General features: G+C 34.1%; 3 protein-coding genes across 5 annotated transcripts in view; 1 reads left to right on the top strand and 2 right to left on the bottom strand.

The window, feature by feature from the left end:
• Nucleotides 1-3,302: 3,302 nt before the first annotated feature.
• LOC109064123 (SH2 domain-containing adapter protein F-like) lies at nucleotides 3,303-16,769 on the bottom strand. 3 transcript variants are annotated; one of them, XM_042712411.1, is made up of 8 exons: nucleotides 15,940-16,769; nucleotides 14,801-14,865; nucleotides 14,266-14,602; nucleotides 12,743-12,896; nucleotides 12,328-12,525; nucleotides 10,187-10,367; nucleotides 8,720-8,839; nucleotides 3,303-6,011 (listed from the first exon to the last, which is right to left on the bottom strand). In XM_042712411.1, exons 3-8 carry the CDS (start codon nucleotides 14,596-14,598, stop codon nucleotides 5,825-5,827), a joined length of 1,173 nt encoding a protein of 390 aa, XP_042568345.1. In that variant the 5' UTR covers nucleotides 14,599-14,602; nucleotides 14,801-14,865; nucleotides 15,940-16,769; the 3' UTR covers nucleotides 3,303-5,824. The 3 variants fall into 3 exon arrangements, with proteins under 3 accessions (XP_042568345.1, XP_042568348.1, XP_042568338.1); XM_042712414.1 differs by lacking the exon at nucleotides 15,940-16,769 and adding an exon at nucleotides 15,847-15,923; XM_042712404.1 differs by lacking the exons at nucleotides 14,801-14,865; nucleotides 15,940-16,769 and having other exon boundaries at nucleotides 14,266-14,746.
• Nucleotides 16,770-16,913: 144 nt separating this feature from the next.
• Nucleotides 16,914-22,237, bottom strand: LOC109089064 (splicing factor YJU2-like). Its single transcript, XM_019103197.2, has 8 exons — nucleotides 22,082-22,237; nucleotides 21,674-21,774; nucleotides 21,119-21,263; nucleotides 20,869-21,003; nucleotides 20,427-20,608; nucleotides 19,481-19,625; nucleotides 18,903-19,074; nucleotides 16,914-17,486 (listed from the first exon to the last, which is right to left on the bottom strand). Exons 1-8 carry the CDS (start codon nucleotides 22,103-22,105, stop codon nucleotides 17,362-17,364), a joined length of 1,029 nt encoding a protein of 342 aa, XP_018958742.2. The 5' UTR covers nucleotides 22,106-22,237; the 3' UTR covers nucleotides 16,914-17,361.
• Nucleotides 22,238-22,897: 660 nt separating this feature from the next.
• LOC109111135 (sodium channel protein type 4 subunit alpha-like) overlaps nucleotides 22,898-24,660 on the top strand; it is a 46,335-nt gene continuing 44,572 nt past the window's right edge. The window contains exon 1 of the mRNA XM_042712395.1: nucleotides 22,898-23,317. The gene's annotated coding sequence lies outside the window, so the exon portion shown is untranslated. The remainder of the gene's footprint in view (nucleotides 23,318-24,660) is intronic.

Here is a 24,660-nt window from a genome sequence, read left to right as displayed (position 1 = left end):
AAACTAACCTGGATCAACATCTTTTGAAGATCCTGGATCAACATTATTGTCCAAAAATATAGACTTAACCCAATCCCTACCCCTAAACCTAACCCTACCCATAATTTATTCCTCAAATCAGTGTGAAATGATAGAGTGTAGAAGAGTGTAGAAGCACCTAATCCTAATTGTAAAACTAAAGCAGATATTTCCTGAAAAGTTATATCTCAATTCTATATATATCTCAAGATTGGAATGTTGATCCAGGAACATGTACTCGGTGAAATCACGCTTACCGGTACAACATTAAGTGAAACACGCATGCGCCTCTTACCTAGGACCTTTAGCAGTTAGCAACTTAGCCAGATGTGTGTCTCCATGAATCAATTTTTAAGAACAGGAACATTACATTTTAAACTACGTATAAACAAATTAAACAAAATAACAGTTCAATATTTGCTGTTTTAACACTATTGTACAAGCATTGGGGGAAGGCTTTTCTTATTCATTGCATGTATTTTTCTACTTTATATGCACTTATTAATCATTTACTGCAGAATATAAAACAGCAGCAGAAGCCAACAAATAAGCAACAAGTAAGTTCACTCAACACAAAAGCAAGCAAGGACTCAAGAATCCTACAGCAATAAATGGGTCTTAAAATAAAGAGGTTTCTTTGTTGAATCTAGTGTCATTATATAATTATCACATTATAATAAAGGCATAGATATAATTTGTTAGACATAAGTCATTAAGCTAGTTGAACCCTGCTGAAGCTTGAAGATCTTTGAAGAACAGGTAAATAATACAGAAAGGCTCTTGAGAACTACACTGTCACTGCAGGGCAAAATCCTGAACATCAGTGTTTGAACATGCTGAAGTATGCTAGATGAGCACAAATCACCACACATGTAGACACAAGTTAAATAGTTACCACAGTATTTGTATTGCCTAATAATTAAATACCCAGGTGAAACATGACATTTTTTCTAGATGTAAAATTCACAAATGCATTAAGAAATTACTGCAAAACATCAGTTCACCCCATGTTTGCATAGACATTTGTAATGTCATCTGAGAGTTTTAGTTCAGGCATATAATGAATTTAATGAGTTTAAGCTATACTGGGTAGCTTGTGTCCCTCCAGCGGTTGAAGCACAAAACTACATGTGCACACGGGTTGATAAAAGTATGCAGTTTCCCGGAAATCCGTCCTGACAACTTTAAAATATGAATAATTATTATAGGGTTACCAAAGTGACTTAGGTTAAGGCAAAAACACGGTTTGGAAGATGGTTGTATAATGTACTCTCTCAATATGTAAATTTTATTACCTTTGAACCAAAAAAAGTTACATAGTGTAGCTTTAAAATGAAGACTTGATTGTTAAATATACAGATTACATATACAGTACAGACCAAAAGTTTGGAAACATTACTATTTTTAATGTTTTTGAAAGAAGTTTCTTCTGCTCATCAAGCCTGCATTTATTTGATCAAAAATACAGAAAAAAATGTAATATTGTGATATATTATTACAATTTAAAATAATTGTTTTTAAATTTATTATACTTTAAATTATCATTTATTTCTGTGATGCAAAGCTGAATTTTTAGGATCATTATCACATGATCCTTTAGAAATCATTCTAATATGATGATTCATTATCAAAGTTGGAAACAGTTCTGCTGCTTAATATATTTTCAGAACATGTGATACTTTTTTAGGATACTTTGATGAATAAAAAGTAAAAAAAAAAAAAAAAAAAAAAAAAAAGCTATGTTTTTAAAATATAAATATTTTGTAATAACAATATACACTACTGGTCAGTAATTTTTCTTTCTTTTTTTTTTTATAAAATCAATATTTTTATTCAGGAAGGATGTGTTAAATTGATAAAAAGTGATAGTAAAGAAAATATATTATTAGATTTTTTTTTTTTTTTTTTTTTATAAAAATGCAGTTCTTTTTAACCTTTTATTCATCAAATATATTAGACAGCAGAATTGTTTCCAACACTCATAATAAATCAGAATATTAGAATGATTTCTAAATGATCATGTGATAGACTGGATGTTACATGTGACACTGAAGGCTGGAGTAATGATGCTGAAAATTCAGCTTTCATCACAGGAATAAATTATTTTTTAAAGTAGAAGAGACTTCTTTCAAAAACATTAAAAATAGTAATGTTTCCAAACTTTTGGTCTGTACTGTATGTATGTGTTATTCCTATATGTACAAACACTGTGGGTTGTGTTTAAAACTTTGGGTAAGGACTAGGAGCTATTCCTTTAACAAACACCACTAATAATCTATTACAGTACTTATGTTCCCATGTTTATATGTTAGTAATTCTGAAGGAAGTTTAACTTGTCCACACCCTTCATTTGCCCTTCTCTGCTTTCTGAAACGTGAAGGTCTTGTTGGATCAGACCAAAGGGAGGCTGGAGTCCAGGATCACTGTTGCCGTGGTAACCAAGGCGGTTTCCTGGTGGTTGTTCAGGAATTTTCTTTGACCAGACACTGATGAAAGGTTCCTGCTTCAGTGAACAGTACACCTTCACACAAACACACACACACACACGCACACACACACACGCTGCACAAAAATGAACAATTACAGTAAAAAACATTAATCAGGAAGAAAAAAAAAAAAGTCACTTAACCCCAAATTTGTCTTCCACATGTGCACATGCAAAAACAAAAACAAAAAAAACAACACCACAAAAATTGGCGTAATGTCAGACGTTTTAAGATCAACATTACATGAAATATTAAGAGAAAGTGTATGTTTGGTTATGTGACTGTGACCATGTCTTTTACATTTTTCACCATTTTAATAACTTTTTTTGCCTTTGCTATTTCTATAATTATAACAGTAATGTAGGACAATGTTGGCACTTGTTTCCTCAGGATAACACGTTAGAATGCAAAGAGACCATGTTTAAATATTCCTGAGAGATTCGTTACTGTCACAGTAACACAAGAACACATATCAAATAAACACAACAGACCCTCAAGACCCTGGCCAAACATTTGCATACGCAAGAGTAGCTTTCTGGCCTTTGGCTTGTGTTTTGAAGCAAACACCAGTAATTGTTTCTCTAGAAAAAGGCACAAACAAATACTGAGAGCAAAGTCACCCAGCTGGTTGTTCTCATCTGTGACAGTGTGATATGCGAGATGGTTCAGATGGGACTTTGTCTGGACAGCATATATCAGTTGTGTTGAGTCTGATTCCCAGAAACACACACACACACACACACACACACACACACACACACACACACACACACACACACACACACACACACAAAAGCATTAGCGCTCAGAGTCAACAACAGAGTGTGTATAAGCTCGGTCACATGGAGGAGGTCTGACCTATTTTTTTTTAGTGTGTTGCATGAATGTTTTATGAGAAGGAACCCTTTCTTCTGCTGAGAGACACGGATCACCTTTTAGCCCAGTAATGTCACATCCAATCAGGATCCAACCATACAGATGACAATTCAACACACGCACATTATTTTTTAGAAAACAACTCCTAATTTATTCCAAAGAAATGAAAAGCTGGAAAACAGCATACAGAAAAAACAAAAACACACTAAAATCAGTCATCATGAACAATAGTTACCGTGTGGATCTCTACAGCAATAGAAACCCTGTGTAGAAGTCTAAACGCAGTAGTGTGCGTGTGTGTGTGTTGAGTGGACGTGCAAGTAAACCAATCCCAAAACCATGTTCATTTGAAAGCTTTTCACTATAACATTCACTTAACAACAGGAGATTGTGTTTGTTCTGAGGAAAATGCTTGAGTTTCATCTGCATTTTTTAACATATGGATGTGGCTTATGATTATAGGTGACCTTATTTCAAATATCATGTAAAGCCAGATTAACTCAGAAGAGACGGTTAATGTGAGGTTTCTCATGAAGCTTTAAGTATTGCTAAGAAGTCCTCAGAAACAAGCCGGTGACACTAAGCGGTATCTGGTCGAGTGAAATGATGGGTAGCATTGAGAGCATACAGCTGCCGTTAGTGAAGCCAAATGCCACAGTAATGACCGCTTCCTGTCATGCTACAAGACCAGAACACTGAAGCAAATGAAAGTACAGCTTTAGATGGTCGGAGGACATCACTTCCTGTTTCCGTCATCCTCAGCACCCCGAGATTCTGGGAGCAGAAGAAATCTTTGTGTTTGCAGATGGCCATCCAGACAAGCGAAAGTCCCATTTGGAAACATTCCAGTGTCGTATTTTTACTTCCTTACCGCTAAACCATGATTCATTGCTTCTAGTTAGTACCAAAAGGAAGTTAAGGGCCGGCTTCCTGTTCCTAAAGAGAAGCCCTCATTTTTGCTTACAGTCACTCAACATTATAATTCAGTCATTATTCACTCACACACATCATTCCAAACCAGCATGATTTTATATAGTGGAACACAAAAAGAGAAATTTGTAGAATGGAACTAAATTGAAAGTGGATGGTGACCATCACCATCAAGCCCTAAAAAGGACAAAAAGATCAAAATAATACCATGGAAGCCGATTTCTGCCACATAAGAGGAAAAAAAATTATGTAATTCATAAAACATAAATGCATAACTATGACATAAGTTAAAATTAACAGCTATTAGGTAAAAAACCAAAAAAAAAAAAAAAAAAAAATTATGATAAGAAAACTGAATTATAATCATAATTAAGATTTTATCTCTTAATTTCAACTTTTTTAGTATGTCTGAAAAGGACCAAAAGCACCACAAATGTAGTCATTTTGATATATTTTGAAGTCAAACAATAGGTTTGTGTGACAAACAGATCTGGAGTTGTTATTTGTATTTTTGCCTCTGCCCTATTTAAAATACGCAGAAACACAAATCAAGCGATGCAACATAGCGAAACATTTATATATGGCAACTAATATGTGGTGTTAATTATAATTCACATACAAAGTTGAAATTAACATAAAAAGTGGAATTATGAGGTAAGAGGTGTAAATTATGACATTTGACAAATATTTGATAATTTATAATTGACAAAAAAAATTGACTACATTTCTAATTGAAGCTTTTTTAAACAGATTTATTTTATTTATTTACTTTTTATCTGAACAGTTTGACTTTGTCATACTTTAGAATTTTACCCTCATAATTATGACTTTGTATGCCAATTTCCACTTTTTATAAACAAAAAAGTATTTAAATTGTGAAAACAAATGAGAATTGAGAGATGCAACATTGCATTTTTTTTACTTCACACAAAGCTACAGTGTGGGTTTAGAAGACTTACATGGACTACATTTACGGCGATTTTGTCCTTTTTAGAGCATAACAGCCATGGTCAGCATCCACTTTCATTAACAGCATTCAAAAGATCTTCTTTTGTGTTCAACAGAAGAAAGTCATACTGGTTTGGAACAACATGAGAATGAGCAAATGATGACAACTGTCATTTCAGGTGATTAACTTCAAGAAATCCTACAGAGGATGAGATTTGTACTGTACATCATTGCTTTTTAGTATTTAGCAAAATCTTTATAAATACTTTGGTTGGGCTACATTTCATCCTCATATTTGAAAACTATCATTTGAAGGGTTTGGAGCAGAGAAGGGAATAATATTACAGCTCCCAGTGTGATGCGAACACACTTTGGAGTCAAGTGGTGCGTAAAATATTCTTCACACGTGTGCAGCACATCAATACAGTGTCTGTACAGGCCGACTGTGTTTTCATTCACACGCCTGAAAAATCTAATTCCCACTCCAAACACAAATCAAACTCTCAAAGAGCCTGCGATATGTGATTGAAAATGAAGAACTATAGTAGTCATCTGAGTGTGTGGTCTCAGAGCGTCTGCACCAGCACCGGGAACAGCAGGGACAGGTGTTCGGCTCCGCGGATGGGCAGTTTGTTTGTGGTGTAGTAATGAATGACTTCAGGGATGGAGTCAAACGGAGGACTGTTCTCTCCCAGAATGAACTTCCCATCACGAGACTGCGAGAACTTAATGTGCATGAACCCGTGACAGCTCCTGCAGAGAGAAGGAGGGGGAGAGAGAAAGTCTTTATGAGTTTACATATTGCTTTGTACAGCTGACCTGGAATGGCAGAGATGTGTCTGTCGGTAGAGACTGCGCTATACTGTTTTTACAACAGTATTAGTAGGCAAGGCTGCTATACATTATAAATAGGAAAAACAGTGTGGTTGTTGTTAACTAAAACTATTCAAAACCATTTTTGTTCAATAAAATAAAGCTAAAATGAATAAATGCTATATGAAAACGTGTGCATAAAATGAAACCAAAATAAGTTTAACCCTGTAAAACCTACTGTTTCATATTTGATATGCTAATTTCTAAGCCCTCTGAATGATCAACATAATCAAAACGTTGCTGTTGTACACAATCTACTACATGCATTCTGTGGTCTGATTGATAGTTGATACTTTTTTAGCAAGTAAAAGGCCTTTTAGTATAATTGTACAACTTCAGCTCGTGCTTCATGTGTCTCCTGCTGTGAAATATTGATAAATTGATCATCAAACTAAGCATATATAAATGTCATCTTAAGACATTATTGGGAGATACAGAGAGACAACTGATATTAATATGCATTTGATGTCAGTAGTCTGTTTTAAAGATTATATTTATTATTCATTACAGGATATCAGAACTTTATCTTACTTTCTGGCCATATAAATATCAGAATCTGCACCAAATTGCATATTTTTGCTCCATTTGGGCCTCTGAATATTTTTTTTTTGTAGTTTTTTCCTCCATATTCTCTGTCAGAGGTCCCCGGCTCAAATTTTAGATTTTGCTAATATTCTTTCTGAAGAAAGATAAACACGTATAGTGATGAAAGCCAAAATATTAAATGTCATGGATGAATATTTACTGAGCAATCCAATATTTTGCAGAGGGGGGTCAAAAAGGCAATTTTCACCTGAGATTCAGAGTCAAATTACAGGGGGTTAAAAATGACTTCAGCATCATAATACTTTTACACAGAGACTGGTAGGTCTATTAGTAAAATCTGTTGACTAGCAGTCTTTGTTGAATTATGTACCAATGGTGATCATTCAAAAATGATATTTTTTTCTCCAAAGTTTGCATGCCATAAAAGTCTATTGGATCAAATATGATGTTGTATGTTGTCTAAAGGTTCAATAAACTGTTCCATTAAAAAAAAAAAAAAAAAAAAAAAAAAAACTGAAATGAACTATTATTACAAGTTTAGGCAGAAGTTACTAAAGGTACTAAAATAATGAAATATAATTATAAAACAAAAAACAAAATAAAATTAAAATAAAAGCACATAACAAAATTACTAAATCTAAAATGAAATCAGAAAAAAGTAAAAAATAAATAAATAACCAATTCAAAATACAATATAAATAGTACTAAAATAAAGAAAAAGCAGTAAAGAAAATGTGGAGATATGTGAAAATCTGTCTACGTCTCAAACAAGTCAAGAATAAAACTATAAAAAATGTATGGTTCCTGAGTGATATTGCAACTCGCCACATTAATAAAAAGGGAAAATAAAAATAATGAAATGAGATAAAGCACAATTCATTTGTAAAGTATATGATTTACTGAATCATTTCACAATAGGAATTATGGCAATAATTAATATATAAACAATGATATGGTTTATATATTAAATGAGTATATATTGTGATTTATACAATAAAAAAATACAATTAAAAGATAAGATTAAAATACCATGATGTAAGATTTTGATCATATTGCTCACCCCCATAAAACTGAAAAGCAGCCATGCTTTTTGGTGGGCACTATATTATTAATAACATGCTAAATGTATTCAGACCCACACAAAACACCTCAAACCTGAATATTTTACACAGAGCTAGAACAGCTAGATGTAACTGCCCTCCAGCAGTAGAACATGCATGAGGGGAAAATAAATAAATTAATAAATGAAAGCAGATCTAGATAGAGAAAAATAAAATGAGGTTGCACCAGTTGGCTGTTAGGGCGTTGCTATGTGGTTGCTAGGGTGTTCAGGCTGGTTGCTAGTTAGTTGCTTACTGGCCAAAGTCCAATTAAAACCACTCTCAAGTCTCTATAACAGTTTGAGTTCTAGATGACTCTGGTCCCTCCTTCAATGCAAACTAATGAATTTTTTTTGTCAAAATTGTAATAAAACAAACATCAGATGTTTCATTTAGAGTAGCTGTAGTACAACATAAAAAAATTACATTTAGAGTAGTTACAGTAGTGCATAATCATGTAAATATTTTGTGTTCAGAGAATCACTAAAGACTCTGGCCTTGACGGTTATTTAAAGTTCATTTCCCATGAAGATGAAGAAAGAGAAACATGAACCTAGATTAGAAGAAACTATTTGCTCTATTCACAGAGTCAAATGACTCGGACTGTTTCATGAAACAGAAGTGAATGTGGGACAAGTACTTCAATTACTATACCTCTGAAAACAAACACAACAGCAGAAAACACTAGCTAGTGGTTTAATTTACAGCACACTAATAGAACACCCAGATCATCAGTGGCCTGGTCTAGAAAGATGTAATTTTGTACTCACGGACTGAACCCAACCAAAAAGCCCTGAGGTAAGTCATGACAATACAACTCTAAACTGCAGCAGAAATTGATAAGGAAATGAAAAAGACAAAACTGTCTACTTGTGAGGGAATGACTAAGCTACTCACTGTAAATGATGGCACTGAATGAGTTTTTGGCTTGTAAGACTGTACCTGAGAGACAGCGAATAATCGTTTCTGCTGGTCTGGCTTTTCCTCACCAGGTAACTGCACTCCTTACACAGCGTAATCAGACATTCAGCTTCTGAGCGAGTCAATGCACCATGGTACCATCTGAAACACACACACACACAGATGGGGCACTATTAGGGTTTTCACAGAACCAATCTTTCAGCATTCAAAACGTATCTTTTAATTTACAATCTGCAAAAGATTGGAAACATATGTTTGAATACTCCATTTAATGTCAAAGTAATTTACATAAATTTATGAATAAGCTTTTTTTTTCCACAAAAACCGTCATTTTCTGTGGCTGTCTGGATGTAATAAAACACCCACATGTAGCAGAAAACATCTGGTTCACGTTTGCATTTTCTTCAGTCACTGTGGCTGTAATTCTTCATAATTCTATCATTCTTCATAATTCATTGAAATCAGGATTAGGCATAAAAGTCTTCCGAATCATTCATACATGTGATGAAGCACTAAGAATTAATCAAATTGTTGTAATTTGGCTCAAAGGAAGGCACAAATCTTATCTTTGTGGCAGTTTTTCTTGAGATTAATGGATAATACAAGACTTTTTCCCTTTGCAAATGGTTCTCAAAAACAAAAATGCTATGAAATGCATCACATTTTGTGAGAAAGTGTGCAGTGAGCAAAACATGCACTATTTTTGGATTCAGCATGAGTAAGAATTACATGGATAGTTCATCCAAAAATAAAAAATCAGCCCATGATTTACTCACCTTCAAGCAATCCTAGGTGTGTATGACTTGGTTCTTTCAGACGAATACAATCGGAGTTATATTAAATAATGTCCCGGCTCTTCAAAGCTTTGTAATGGCTTCCAAGCATATGCTACGTAATCTGCTGGAACGCCACTCGCTCGTAAACACACATATATGACAGTTAGCGGAAGCTAGAGATTATAGTTTATAAAGTTTTACCTATCTTACACAACGGCATTATATGGAGCACTTTTTATGATGGATGGATGCACTTTAATTTGTTTCAAAATCTCGACCCACATTCACTGCCATTATTAAGCTTGGAAGAGCCAGGATATTTTTTAATATAACTCCGATTGCATTCGTCTGGAAGAAGAAAGTCACATACATATACTATTTCCTTTTTTGGATAAACTATCCCTTTAAGTATTGGGTTTCACTCAGCAAATATGATGCAGAGTGGTGGGAAAATAATGACAGTATTTGAAATTTTAGCAGAATGCTCCTCTTGAATTCAACTAGCCACTTATACTACTTATTGGATAACTTTCCTGAAGTAAATGTTTGACCGTACCTCATCATATGTGGACTCATTTGACAATCTTGTCATGATGTTATTTGTCTATTTATGTTATTTGTACTTAAATAGTACAACTTCTCACTTATACATCTGCCAGTTTCCTGTGTTAAATTCACTGAACAGCATAGCTCAGGCTGTTCATGTACATACACCTGTTTCTCCAGGGGCAGTGTGGGATCCACCCTCTCTCCCAGCATGCCGTGTGTGTTGCTGGGCTTGTGCAGGCTGGTGGCTCTGCTGGATGGGGGGCTGATTCTGGATGCACCTGCCTTCCTCTGTGCCTCGTCACGGGGCAGTGTACATTGTTCCCAGTCTCTGGCTTCAAAAGTTACTACAAAACATTCAAAAAAGGGTCGCGCTTTAGTTTGGGGACCAGTTCTCACTATTAAATAACTTTCAACCACAACTTTTGCCTCAATAAACTCCTAATTTGCTGATAATTAATAGTTAGTAAAGTAGTTGTAAAGTTTAGGTATGGGGTAGGATATCAGGATCTAGAATATGGTCAAAATAAGGCATTAGAATGTGCTTTATAAGTACTAATAAACAGCCAATATACTAGTAATATGCATGCTAGTAAGCAACTAGTTAATAGTGAGAGAAAAAAGTTTTTTTAAAAACACTTATAAACAAACTTTTTAAAATGCAAGCAGGTTAGAAAATATTTATATACATGAAGAACAAATAAACTGAGTATTTACTACTACTACTATTACTACTAACAACTAATATTTATTATTAATCTTTTACAATTAAAGTAATTATTTAAAATATGATGTACTTATTAACCTATACAAATTAAAGACATGCATTATTGCTGCAAAAAATTTATAAACTTTAAAAATGCAACCAAAGAGTTCAAAATATACATTAAAATTAATTTTATATAAGTTTTTATTTATAAGTAAATTTATATATTTGTATTAATAATTAAATGTGATTTAATTGCTTTAGTTTATGCCCCTCCTCCCCAATCCCCCATAGAATTATAGATGTATTGATGTATTAAATTATGCAGTATATCTTAAAATGATATTTTGGAACATAGTGAAACTAAGAACAATTAAGAACAACTCCAACCTCAAATTCTGTCCAATTGTTTTTAGAAAAGGCATTAACATTATATATTTACCGTTAAGGGTTTCTTTAAATCACTATCCTTCAGTATAAGCAATAAAGTAGTCTTCACGCTTTAGCAAACAACACTAGTTACTCTCTCCCAGCTTCACTGATCCTGCTGTCTTGGTAAAGAAGCTCTTGTCAAGTTTGTGAGGAATATGCATCTGACAGAGCGTGAAAAATCCACGAGCAACTGGCAATCTGATCAGAAGTGGTGAAATGACCATGTGATGAAGAGTGTGTGACATTTCAGTCACATAGCGAGAGATGATCTGAGTGTGTGTATCTTCCTTTCTCAAGTGCAAGATAAGACAGACTGCACCTACAGATCATTTTATTCAAAGCAGACAAATCCAATGTTTAGAGCTGCGACTGACAACTACAGTGCTTAAGAATTTATCTGTTGATCAATCAAACAGTAGTCAGGGTTCAAAACTAGCTTGACTTTTATTCTGCCACAAAACAGTATTTGCATTATTATTTAAAAAGCAGGCAGTCACTTAGGCCTGAATTATTATAAATATATTAATAATATTTATTAATAAATGAATATTAATATTTATTAATAAATGAATATTAATATTTATTAATATTAAGTATTACAATTTTAAATTAAAATTAATATTAAAATGATGGTATAGAGTACTCTATAAAAATACAGAGTACAGTTAAATATAGTTTATTTAATAATATTCAATACTATTTATTATTATAAACTGCAAAAGTCTATAAAGAAATACTACAACTAATAATACTAATAATAGTTTAATATATGTTATTCAATTTATTATTATTATTATTATTTACATTAAAATACATAAATTACTATTGCTATCATACTAACAAGTAAATGATTTATATATAATAAAATAATATACAGTATATATATAATAATATATAACATTAAATTTGATTTTCATGGCTAATATTTATGGCTGTTTTAATTTCTTTGCTTTCAACTGCTAAACCTCTAAAGCTTTTATTTTGGCAGAAAACCAAAGGAAGCTGCTCTAAAACACCAGCCAAATGTCAAATAACATTTTAACGAAATATTTTGTTTTAATATTTGCCATTTGCTGACTGTTAATTTTGTACCCTGCTTGTACTGTAGTCAACTACCTTTTCAAAAGAGGATGAAATGGATCCCATGTCTACCCAGCAACATGTCTTACCAGCGAAGGCTTTGGAGATGTTCTCTTTCTTCCACTCCCAGGGCTGGTCGTATTCATCTGCTGGCCTCTCGTCATCCTGGGGCAGATGGCTCTCTCTCTCGTCCTCCGCTGGGGCCGCCTGGGGCCGACCTCTCTCCTCGTACGGGCTGTCATAGAGCTGTGGGCTGTTTCTACCCTGATCTGTGCTGTGCTGGAGCTCTGACATATGACAAACACATTCAATTGCACCAGACAACATGAAATTACATTATGTATGAGTATTATGAAAGTGAATAAGGACTGGAGCTGTCAAGCTCTGAAAAAACAAGTAAACGTTACCACAGACCAGACCACAAATTACAACATACTGGAATAACAATGGCTGAATGTATGCTCTCTTTGGAATTCTAAGAGATCTAGTGAGGAATTGCTGTACCGCTGATGAATCTCTGGGCCTCAAACGGCTCCATGTAACTGCTGCAGGCTTCGACGGCGTTCTGCTCCCAGCCGGGTCTGGGCCGCGGGTCCGGTCTGGCGTCAAACGGGTCCGAGTAATCAGTCTCCCCGACCGCAGGACCCGAGGGAACTGCCTGGTGAAAAGAATAAAGAACAAGAGTTGAGTGATCATCATGAGTGATGATTCTGCTAGCTCATGTAAACACACATAAAGCATTTTCAATCCAGCATTTTCATCCACTACAGTTAATATAGTTAACTAGTAAAAAAAAAAAAAAAAAATCCTTCTCATTTTCATTTTGTTTAACTTTATGCACTAAAATAAACTAAAACTGAAATATATACACACACTGTATATATAAGTAACTTTTATTACACACCAAAATTATTTAAACTAACTACTAAAATTAAAAAAAAAATACTAAATTAGTCAAACTTGAAATTATATATATATATATATATATATATATGTATATATATAATATATAATACATATATATATATATATATATACATATATAGTATATAAATCCTTTACCACAAACAAACAAACAAAAAAAAACTACAGACCAAAATTCCACAAACAAAATCACAGTCTCTTTTGAAAGCAGACACTTGAAAGTGTATATTATAAATAATACTAAAATTAAGTCAAAAGGACTTCTTTTATGATTCTTTTTTTTTGTCCAGACTGAAAATAGTCAGCCACTGATTACATTAAATTGCACAGAAAAGTGAATTTTTTGTTTCACTGAAGAATAAAGAGATAAATGAAACAAAATTTAGAGTAACATAACATTTTCATTTTTAGACACACAATCCATTTAAAACCGAAACGAGTGAGAGAGGGGGTTGGTGTGAGGGTCTATAAACCCGAAGGCATTGGGATTAAATGTATTTGGGTTAATGAAACTGATTCCCAACACTCACACCCTTCACCTCTGATGACAAAAGACAATTATTAACAGCTGAGCTCAGGAAACACGAGCAAATTATGTGTCTGTTCGGTTTGTTATGACATCTGCAAAACTCACCCATGACATGTGCATCGAACAAATCTACTCAAAACAATCAGACATCAATGTAATCCTAGTAAAACATCCACTGCGCCTCATTTGTGATATATTAATCTATTCATGATGGAAGAAATTAACTGGAGGCTCTTTACGCCAAGATAAATAACCAACTAATGTCCTGGTAAAAATAATTTCATATAAACAATTATTATGAGATTTAATTACACATAAGAGGAAAATTGCTTGAAATCACTATTATTCATCAAGATGAACAAACTAAAATACACTACTAAACTATGTTTTTACACTTTCTGGGATCGGTTCCTGCCCAATCCCAATCATTTTTCCATGTATCCACACAGGAAATCCTTCAAAGCACATCATTCATACTGATAACAGTCCAGTAAGAGGCATTTAAGCCCTTTTTATGTATATATGTATATATATATATATATATATATAAATAAATAAAAAAACAAGAACTTACAGGGGCCTGCGGTTCCTCAAAGGTCACAATGTTCAGCGGTATTGTGCTACGCCCGAATTCCTGAGAGTCCACTTTTATCAGTCTGTGTTTGGGAGACACGATCTTCACCTCCACACCGTTGGAAAGCACCGCGCCAAATGTGGGGAACGTTTCCACCGATCCTGAGCCGTTCAGTACCCGGTTCTCAGAGGGTCCGTACGGGTCCTCAAAGTCCAGCTCTTTCTGAGCCCTGTAGGCCTGTAGGATCTCGCTTTCGGTGTAGTCCGGTTTCGGGGGCTGCGGCGGTCCTTTCCTGCTGCCAAAACTTAGGTGATCTCTAAACCACTTTGCCATGGGTCTACGACCAAGACAAGAATAAAACATATCAAACTAGATTAACGTCATAAGAGCTGTTATGCTTCTAAATCTAAAAAGGACTTTATCCTAGTTCTTCCATGGAACACCATCCATAAATCCTGAAACACCTAACCAATAAGTTACTTATTACTCGCAGAGTGTCAATAAATGGCAAATATGATATTGTGCAATAGCTCACCTCAGTTTCCCCAATGCATCGATGCTTTAGAACATCCCACGCCTATTTGCTGGCAATAAACTGATCTGGAAAGCAAAAGCACACGTATTAAAAAAGGGAAGAAATGTAAAATAAAAGCAGTTGCGGATTACTTTAATCCTCCTATAGACCAGCCCCACTGGAAAAGACATTTTACAGTGATAACACAAACACAAAAATAACTTACTCAACCTCATGTTGTTCCAAAGCCATATGACTTTAAGTCTCCCTCCAGAGAAGTTATTTAGCAAAATGACCAGACAGCTCTTTTTCATCCAATGAAAGTGAATGGTGACCATGTCAGTCAATAGGGAATTAAATTTAGGTCTGTTTCTCACAGAAATCTCTCATATCACTTAAAACACACCAAATTAGTTATATAAGAAACTTTTATGATGCTCATTGTCCTTTTTAAAAACAATGATTCACAGTCCCGTTCACTTTCATCGGATGAAAAACGATGCAGTGAAGGTGAACAGAGACTGAGGTTGTTAGTCCCTCACATTTTGCAAAACACTTGCATTAGTGTTTCATGGAAGAAACAAGAGGATTTGGAACAAAATCAGCGTGAGTTCACCATCACATAATTTTTAATTTCATATAAATAGAAACACATAAATCAACAATATTCCAAAAAGAAAGTTTCACACACAACAAACTCGCACTGCTCAATCTTGGCAAAGAATCCTGTCAAAACAATAACATGCACCAACTGTACACACCCACTTTCTTATCGTCCCTCTTTAATTCAGAGATTTTGATGTTTCTTAGCGTGAAATAGACAAAAACTATCATTATAGATTAAAACTAATGTTAGCAATCCGGCTAACATCTTTAAACTCCGCTAGCTCACATTATAGTCACTTTATTTGTCGACAGTGTGCTTATATACACGATTACTATAGTAAAATAAACATAGAAGACTGAATTAATTTGGAGCACAAAAGTAAAACCCAACAAATTTAAGCTGCATTTGTTAGCCGGCTTGCTTGCTATTATTGCAATGCGCGATCCCGATGGATACTCACAGAGGAGCGCGTGCAGATTTTCCACCAACAGTATCAAGTCCTAAAAAGAGTTCAGTAACCCCCAAATCCACAAAGCATTTGCAAAATACTCACCTCTCGATGCACGGATGGAAGTGAGTATTTAAAGCAACTGTGAGGGGAATCTCAAAAAGTGACGAGCGTGTGCACGTGCAGATGGATGGATGAGTTGCATCGGATTGCATTGGCTGTTGCAGCTGAGCAACACACACAAGCTCGACTTGTTGTTGAAGCCCACTGGAGAGTTGCATTGTCTTTGTTCTTGCTGAGGCATTTCTTTTCAAATGCTGGCTCGTGCTTTGGCTTTGCACTGTGCAAAATCAATGTTGCATGTCAGCAAAGCACAGTTATAAAGAAAGTGCATGGTTTTTAGATAAAAAAAAAGGAATTAAGTGCAATAAAATGCATATAAGCAGGGGCTTCTGTTTAACCACACACTTAACATCTGTCACACCAGCTCTCATTAACACCTTCTCCATCAGAATACAGAGGTCAACTTGTAAGGTTAGAAGATCACCAGCACTTTGGTGGATCAATATGAGAGATGGTGAATGATGGCTATCCACACATTGGACTGCATTAACATCACATTAGCAAGTGTTACATTGAACACCAAAACAAGCCACTGATGCCATTAGCGGAATGTCAAATTAAGTAACTTTTGCCAAATGTACACTGCAGAGGTTCAGAAGGGCTTCTGATGTGGCATTTAGGTGTATCCACATAAAACGTTTAATATGGAAGCCTGTTTCTGCCACGGAATAAACTAAATTGTGATGACAGTAAACAATGTGATGCAGTTACAGCTGTATTCTGTGATACTAGGGACTGAGGTGGGTGTGAGCCAACATGATTCAGTCTGGCTTTTATGGTGCATTGTGCATACCCTGAATTTTAAGGGGGCACAAAGCAGCATTAACTCGGCAGTGTAAAACCTACTTTTGGGAAGCTCAAAATATAGAAAATATTTGATAAATAATAATAATATATCTGAAATGTATTTCAAAATATTTGCTAAAACCAACACAACTGGAAAAAATAGTCTGTGCTCGGAAACAAAACATGAGGAACTTTTTATTTGTTTGATGTTTGGGATGATATGGGATTAGAGATGATCAGTTGAAATTAGATTCAGATTCACTTATCTCTACTGAAACCCTCAAATGCATTTCCTCGTACTGATTGAGCTAACATGGAGAAACAAACACTACATTATAGAGCACATAATACATTAGAAGCACATTATAGAGTATAGAGACATCAGGATGACGCAGATCTAATAGACCGAATGAAATCCAGGCAATGGAAAACACTTCTCCTAAACAACAATGCTCCTCCAGCTAAAAAGTTAATCGCTGAAAAATAAAAATCTCTTGAACTGCACTTTTAAAGAGTCCAGGTTATGGAAATTTAAAGTGATCTGTAAAAATAGAGGTGGTCATTTTTGCAGGTCTGAAAATAAACATTTAATTTCAGTCAGCTAAAAACATTTCCAGCCTAGTCAGAGTTGCTGTCATCGCTGTCTGTATATGCCCCCAAGAGGCTGAGAGAAGAACCGTTCTGAGATGCGACTGGCTGTCCTCTGGAAGCTGTGGAGGACCCAGGTTTGGCAGCACCTGCGCCTGAATGATCCGGAAACACAGAGCAAACACAGGTTAACAGAGATAGCAAAACCCTAAACTATGTTTGGCACATAAATACAACATCAGGGCTCATGGTGGAAACTGCAGTGAGTTTTTATCATATTCATCAAATCCCCTTATATATATATATATATATATATATATTAGTAATAAAATTATTAAATATGTCATAGATTGTTCATTATGGAGTGACTTAACAAACTAAATAAAATAAATAAAAAAAAAAAAAAATAATAAAAATAATAATAATAATAATAAAAAAAATTTTTTAAAAAAAAGCAAATACTCCTGATATCCTGATATACATCCACTGCAATTTTGGTTTATTAAATAATAAAACAATAATATTAGTTAAATTCAGTTGCAATTTTGACATTAAATAATACATTTATTAATTATATTAATTAAATTTACAATATTAATAAAACAATAAAACAAGTTAATTATAAAATAATTTATTAATTTTTGTTTATTGAATAATAATAATAATAATAATAATAATAACAACAACAACAAATATCGGATTATTAATTATATTAATAAAACAAGCTAATATAAAAATAATAATTCACTTGCAATTTTGGTTTATTAAATAAAAATTATATACGCCACCATTTAGAAATCTGGAGTCTGTAAGATTTTTTTTAACCTCTTAACTGTCACCCCCCATTTTTGAACAGACGTGAAAGTGTACTGTACAAACTTCAACTGTTCAATTGGTCTCTTTCAAAAATACTATAGATTTCTTTAAAGATTATTATTTTTATAGACTTCTAAAAATCTATTTCAAATAAATGCTGTTCTTTTGAACTTTTCAATTCATTAAAGAATCCTGAAAAAAATAAATAAAAAAAAAACAGTTTCCACAAACATTTAAAGCAGTACAGCTGTTTTTAACATTGATAATCAGAAGAAATGTTTGTTGAGCAGTAAATCAGCATATTAGAATGATTTCTGAAGATCATGTGACACTGAAGACTGGAGTAATGATGCTGAAAATTCAGCTTTGCATCACAGGAATAAATTACATTTTTAAAATATATTATATATCAAAAAAATAAATAAAAATAAATAATAAGATCAGCAAACGAAAAATGGGCCAAAAAAAGCTCACATGAATTTATTGTCCAAGGGCCACAAATAAAGTATATATATATATATATATATATATATATATATATATAAAGTGAAAAATAAAAAAGTGGCTAAGTGTAAAACATAACTTTAACATAAGTGTAAAACAACTTTTTCCCCTCCGATTGAAAAGAGTGGAGCACTATGATTATTATAATAGGATGTATTATCAATAATACATTTAATAACTGTAATCCATCCCCACACTCTCATTACAGCCTGACTGTCCCACTGATTCAGTAGTTTTAATAGATCATGAACCTGTTTGTGTGTTAGCAGCCTGTCGTGGTGCAGCGGCAGCAGGTTTAGAGGCAGAATCTGCTGGTTTCTTCCTCACCACCAGAGACCCCAGAGCTCCCTTTTCACCCAGACCTCCGACACTCCTCTCCCAGCTCTCCACCTTCTGTTTCTTTACACCCACAGACGATGAGCCCTGTGGAGACCAGCAGAAAACAGCGCAAAAATTAATCAGAGAAACAGATGGGACATTAAAAACACATGTAAGCTGAAAGAACAACTGAATTTTGTTCCACAGATCATATAAACTATAATGTACAGTTGACAATAATTGTGAGGGTTTATTTTGCAGTAATGCCTGGCTGACTATGCATTATCCTGCTTAAGACTTATTACTATATATAAATAAACAAATGCAGCATGTTGCAATTGACCAATCACAGCAGAGTATCCAGAGACATGTATTAATTCTAAAGCAAAAGACTTTTTCCAAATCATAATATATAAAAGTAACTAAAATAAAATGTAAAAATATGTCAGTGTCAAATCAAACAAATTAGATTTGAATCTAATGAGGTGGAGGCTGCAGTGTTTCTCTTCACCTGTGATCCCGTGTTAGCGTCTGTGGTGAGGATGTCTGTAGGTTTATCAGCCGTGTGTTTCCTGCCTCTGTCGTTTGCATCTTCTGCCTCGTCTTCAGAGTCGGAGTCCCTAAGTCGTTTGACCAGAGCTCTCTCCAACATCTCTCTATGAGGAGCAAGAGAAGTCTAAACCACACTGTATTATATAATCCATGCTTCTTTATCTTGACATTACATGCCTTAGAAACACTACTTGTGAATGCACAAGGTGTAATTATTGTCACATGTAAGTGTACATGGCAAACAATATGGACACAATTATGCCTTTCAAACATCAACATATTTGCTTAAATTCATATGAATAGCTTCATTTTGTACATGAACCATATTTTATATGCAGTAATCCAAGGCTGCACAATTTCAGGGAAAAATTGGACAGATTTTTCTGTTAAAAACCGCAATTTAAATAAAAAACAGGTTTGCTTTGCTTGTTTGTAGGGCCACACAATTTAGCCAATAATTGATATGCCTATAAAATAATAATAATATTATTACTACTTAATAAAAATATAAAAATTACTAAAAACAAAACATGTAATATTACTATTGTAATATTCACTGCAAAATAAAAATAAATGATAAATAATATTTTTTACATTCCAACTTTAAAATTACAATACTAATATAATATTTATGGCTTTTTATATTTTTCATTCTCAAGAAATTAATTTTCAAAAGTTAAACCATTAAACTTTTAGCAGAAGTTGCACTTAGCCATATCGCAATTTCGTTTTTATATTGATTAATAATGCAGCCGCACTGTAATCATGGTCATTTTAAATAACCTTTTTGTGCACTTACATGGATCTGTAGTGTGACAAATGCATTTTTAAAAGCTCAAATATTCCAACATACAGTGTATGAAGCAAAAAGGTGAAAAGCATCCTAAAGTTCAAAGTGGTTTTACTTGGTCTCTCGTTCGTCTTCCTCCTGCTCTCTCTCTCTCAGCCTCCGCTCCATCTCTTTATACTGGTCCAGCATGCCCTCAAAGTCCACCTGCGCCTGCCTCTGGTTCAGCTCCTTCAGCTCCTGCAGGTTCTCCAGCACCTCCATCTCCAACTTTGAGTCTCGTGTGCGGTTCTCCAGGACCTGTGACAGCATTTTAAGGAGGTTATGTTTTAAGTTCATATGCGCTTTTGTTTGCTTCCTAACAAAGATGCTGTAAAGGCTTTTATCTATATAAAATGAGTAAAACAGTTATAAAAAATTAAATAATGCTTATTTTACACTAAACATTTCTGGAAAGTGAAAAAAAAATTCAACAAAAATAGCACAAAATAAAGCAATAAATCCCTAACAAAACCTCTAAAGTCATAAAATACACAAGTAGTCTACAGCTTCTATCAGACCTTCATGGGGTTATTGAGTTCCTCATCTTCTCGCTCCTGCTGGATCTTTTTCTCCTCCTCTTCGATCAGTTTCTCGGCCTGAAAATTGCGTGTTGCACCATGTTCCATGGCATAATCAGTGTTCTCCGGATCTGTCTGTGAAACACGGCAATTAGACGAGGTGCAACCAAACAAACACGCAAGGACAAGAATAAAAACACCTTAAGTGTTTGTCTGTCGGTTTTAAAGAGTATGATGTTTATTCTAGTACCTTGAAAGTGATCTCAGCCAAACATCTGGTGCATTTAATGTAGAATCTGAAAATGGGAAGCCCCAGGTACAGTTCATTCTGAACGGTCTCTTTACGGGCGTTAAACTTCTTCCCTTTGTAAATGTATTCTCCACACGTTTTACACCTGTGTACCAACAAGCATTAATTTTTTGAAAGGTGACAATCTCTCATCAATCAAAATACACAGTTTTCCTCACAACGCAGAGTTGAAATACTTTCACATTCAATATATATTCAATATATCAAGCATTAAAACAAAAAACAATGACAACGCGAGATATATATATATATATATATATATATATATATATATATATATATATATATATATATATATATATATATATACACACACTGAATGATGGAACATAATTTCCCCCATTTTTGTTCTTTTATCCTGTATAAAATAGATACAGATCTGTACAAAGTGGTTTAATATTAACGCTTATTATTGATTTCTAAAACCATGTTTTTATTTGAAATTGTCAATAATACCATAGAGTTTCACTACTTCAAAGCACTATTTTAACTCACCTCATATTGAATGGTGCCATCAATCTAACGACATACTGACGATCTTTGGGAAGTTTGAGTTTAGGGATTTTGGACGGATCGAAATCCGGAGGATAGTATTTCTGAGGAAAAACAAGAAGAGATGCTGTAAGGTGACAGATTATCACAGGAATGAACTTTGTAAACAGAAACTTATTTCAAGGTTCATCTTAGCAGGTGTATTCAAGCTTATTTCAACATACATGTACATTATGGGCATCGAAAACATTACTTAACATGATAAATGAATCGATATGACTTGTATTAAATAAAAGTAGGCTATACGCTGCATTGCTAACTTTATTAGCGCGGTGGTTTCTTAGATATTACTCCTCCAAACCACCTTAAGCCGTAACACAACAATTATATCAAATTAAAGGAGGTACTTACATTCAAAACCTTTCTTTCCGACATGGTTCTCTTACTAAAATGTAAGCTAAAAACGAAAAATTACTGCTCAACTGTATTTTTATACAGTCTATGGTTTGTACGCTTCTTCCTCGATGCCAGGTGCTGTGTATATCAGTCACTCACGCGCTGCAGTGCTGCCACCACCGGCAGAGCGTCGGTATTACAGGCGAATATGTTTTTGTTTTTTTAAAGTCTATGGGCAACACACGGAATTACAGAATTACTTATATTTAGAATAACACAAGGTTATATGAATTTGAGTAGAATGCAGAGAGTTGTTAAACCGGAAGGTGCTATGGAAAATAAGGTGGTTTATATATTAAAAATAGAATGACTTCATTGAAGCCACTAGAGGGAGAAACTGGATAGGATATTAATTCTTAAACGCGAAAGAGTTTTTCATGTTGCATTTTATTATAATAGCTACAAACTGAAATATTCATGTCATAGAGGAAAGCAAATCAGAAGTTTTTTGGGGACGATCATTTGTACTAAAATAGACTAAATAGTTGATTGTAACTTTAAGAAAATGTAAATAAATATAGATTTAGGCTACTTTTGATGATTATAAAACAGAGTGGAAACACAAATCCTGACGTTAAAACTATAATGTATGTCTAACCAGCTACGCCCGAAGTGAACTCGAATTATAAACCAGTCAATAAACACACAACACAAACGATACTTGTCATAAAAGAGTCATATATTTTTGCTTTGTAACTCATTTGGTGTGCGCAAATGTTTGGTTGTGATGTGCGTAATCCGGCAGCGCAGCTCAAGGGCGCGCGCAGGGGGTTTGGCAACAGTTCCTGCGCACAGAGAGACGCGCAAACCGCTGCTGTGCGCCAAATAACCTGGAGAACTTTGCAGATGGTCTAAAATGCATTTTGATCTTCTGGAAGCACGGACAACGTTCGGACACAGAGCTCGTTTTGTATGAATACTGGGAAAATATAGTTTTGTATATTCAGAGCGCGTAAAATGAGCGTTGCGTGGGATTTGAGAACAGTGCATTTGTGCGGAATCCAGATTTCAGCGAAAAACTATTTAACTACAGCATTAGAGACAGTCTGAAAAATCTTCCAGAGTACTTTGCGGAATATTTTTTATGGGGTTATACCTACCCATCATGGCTCAGACTGGGATTTTGGATTTACATCAGCGCATTAAATGGAAAACGCGTGGACGCAGTGCTGCGATTAACGGAGTTTACATGTAAGAACAATACTTTATTTACCTTTAAAAAGGGTAAAAGTTGATGAAATGTCTCTAGAGCATAAATATTTGTAGAATTGCAATCGTTTTAGTTTTTCCATTTATTGCTGGTGTAATTCTTTATTTGCAATGATTTAATATATACATAAATTAAAATGGGAAATGCATGTTGAACTATGTAAATAACAGAGGGCAAAGAGAGAAGAGCATTCTTAAAAGTTAAGATTCTTCGAGTTTCAGCAAAGAACCGTACACTTTTCTTCGATCTTTGGCTTGATATATGGTTCTTTGGACATTAAAAGATGCTCTAATAGGTTCTAGATCAGTTTTTAGATTCTTATGTCATGTTAACATGAAAATCTTGTAAGTTCTCACCAGCACATAAGGTCCGAAAGTCCACTTAGAAAATAATGGATTTCCTTTTCAATTCAACTTGTAAATAAGTTAAGAGGTTTGAGAATTTAGAACAATTTTAAACAAATAAAAGCATGTATATTGAAAAAAAAATATGCACAAAAAATGCTAATCACTAATGTAAGTAAATGAGTCTTTGCAAAGAGAGTCAGATTTTATCTCAATATACCCCAACATGATCAAAACATGATCATCAGTTAATAGGTCTAATGCTGCTGCTATCAATTCAAAATAGATCAAATCCAAATTCTGAGACATTCTCAAATTCATCTTAATTTGCACAATTGCAATGCTGATAAAACAGAAGCATTTTCACTTGGTTTCGGGAACTGTAACCATTTTAAGAGTGAATTCAACCTGAAAACAAATGTCAGTTGCTTGTTGACCTTTTCACCTTTTGCAACACAACTGCCTGATTCTACACCCTTAAAGGGTCTTTACTGGCATCTATGGTTAAGAACCTTTAACATCCATGGGACACAAATGTTTTAAGAATGTCTAAGAAGTTATGAAAAGGTTATTTTCAAATGTTTAAAATGTCCAGTTTATGTTTTAAAAACAATTTCTCTTGCTTATCTGAATGTTAGGGGAACATTCTATTTCATCATTTTGCATACATTATGTGATTATTACCCTTGAACGTTAAGTAACATTTAAAAAAAAAAGAAAAAAAACCTGATTCAAGTTAAACTATGCATTTCAGAAAAAAAAGTTCCATAAGCAATATACCTTTATGAGAATATTATCAAAGACCAGATAACTGTTCTATTAACATTACTGGAAGAACATTTGTTCATAACATTGAGAGAACCTTATAAGAATGTAATGAGAAAAATCCCTGTTAGCTGGGTTTATAGTGGAAAAAGGAACTTTTTAGAGTTTTAAAATGTTCTTCACATAAGAAAGCAATGGTTATTTTAAGTAAGGTT

This window comes from Cyprinus carpio, chromosome A2 (assembly GCF_018340385.1).
Source record: "Cyprinus carpio isolate SPL01 chromosome A2, ASM1834038v1, whole genome shotgun sequence".
In the NCBI taxonomy this organism is placed as follows: Eukaryota; Metazoa; Chordata; class Actinopteri; order Cypriniformes; family Cyprinidae; genus Cyprinus; species Cyprinus carpio.
The sequence above is the reverse complement of the archived record's forward strand: the minus strand, read 5'-3'. Positions and strand labels throughout refer to the sequence as shown.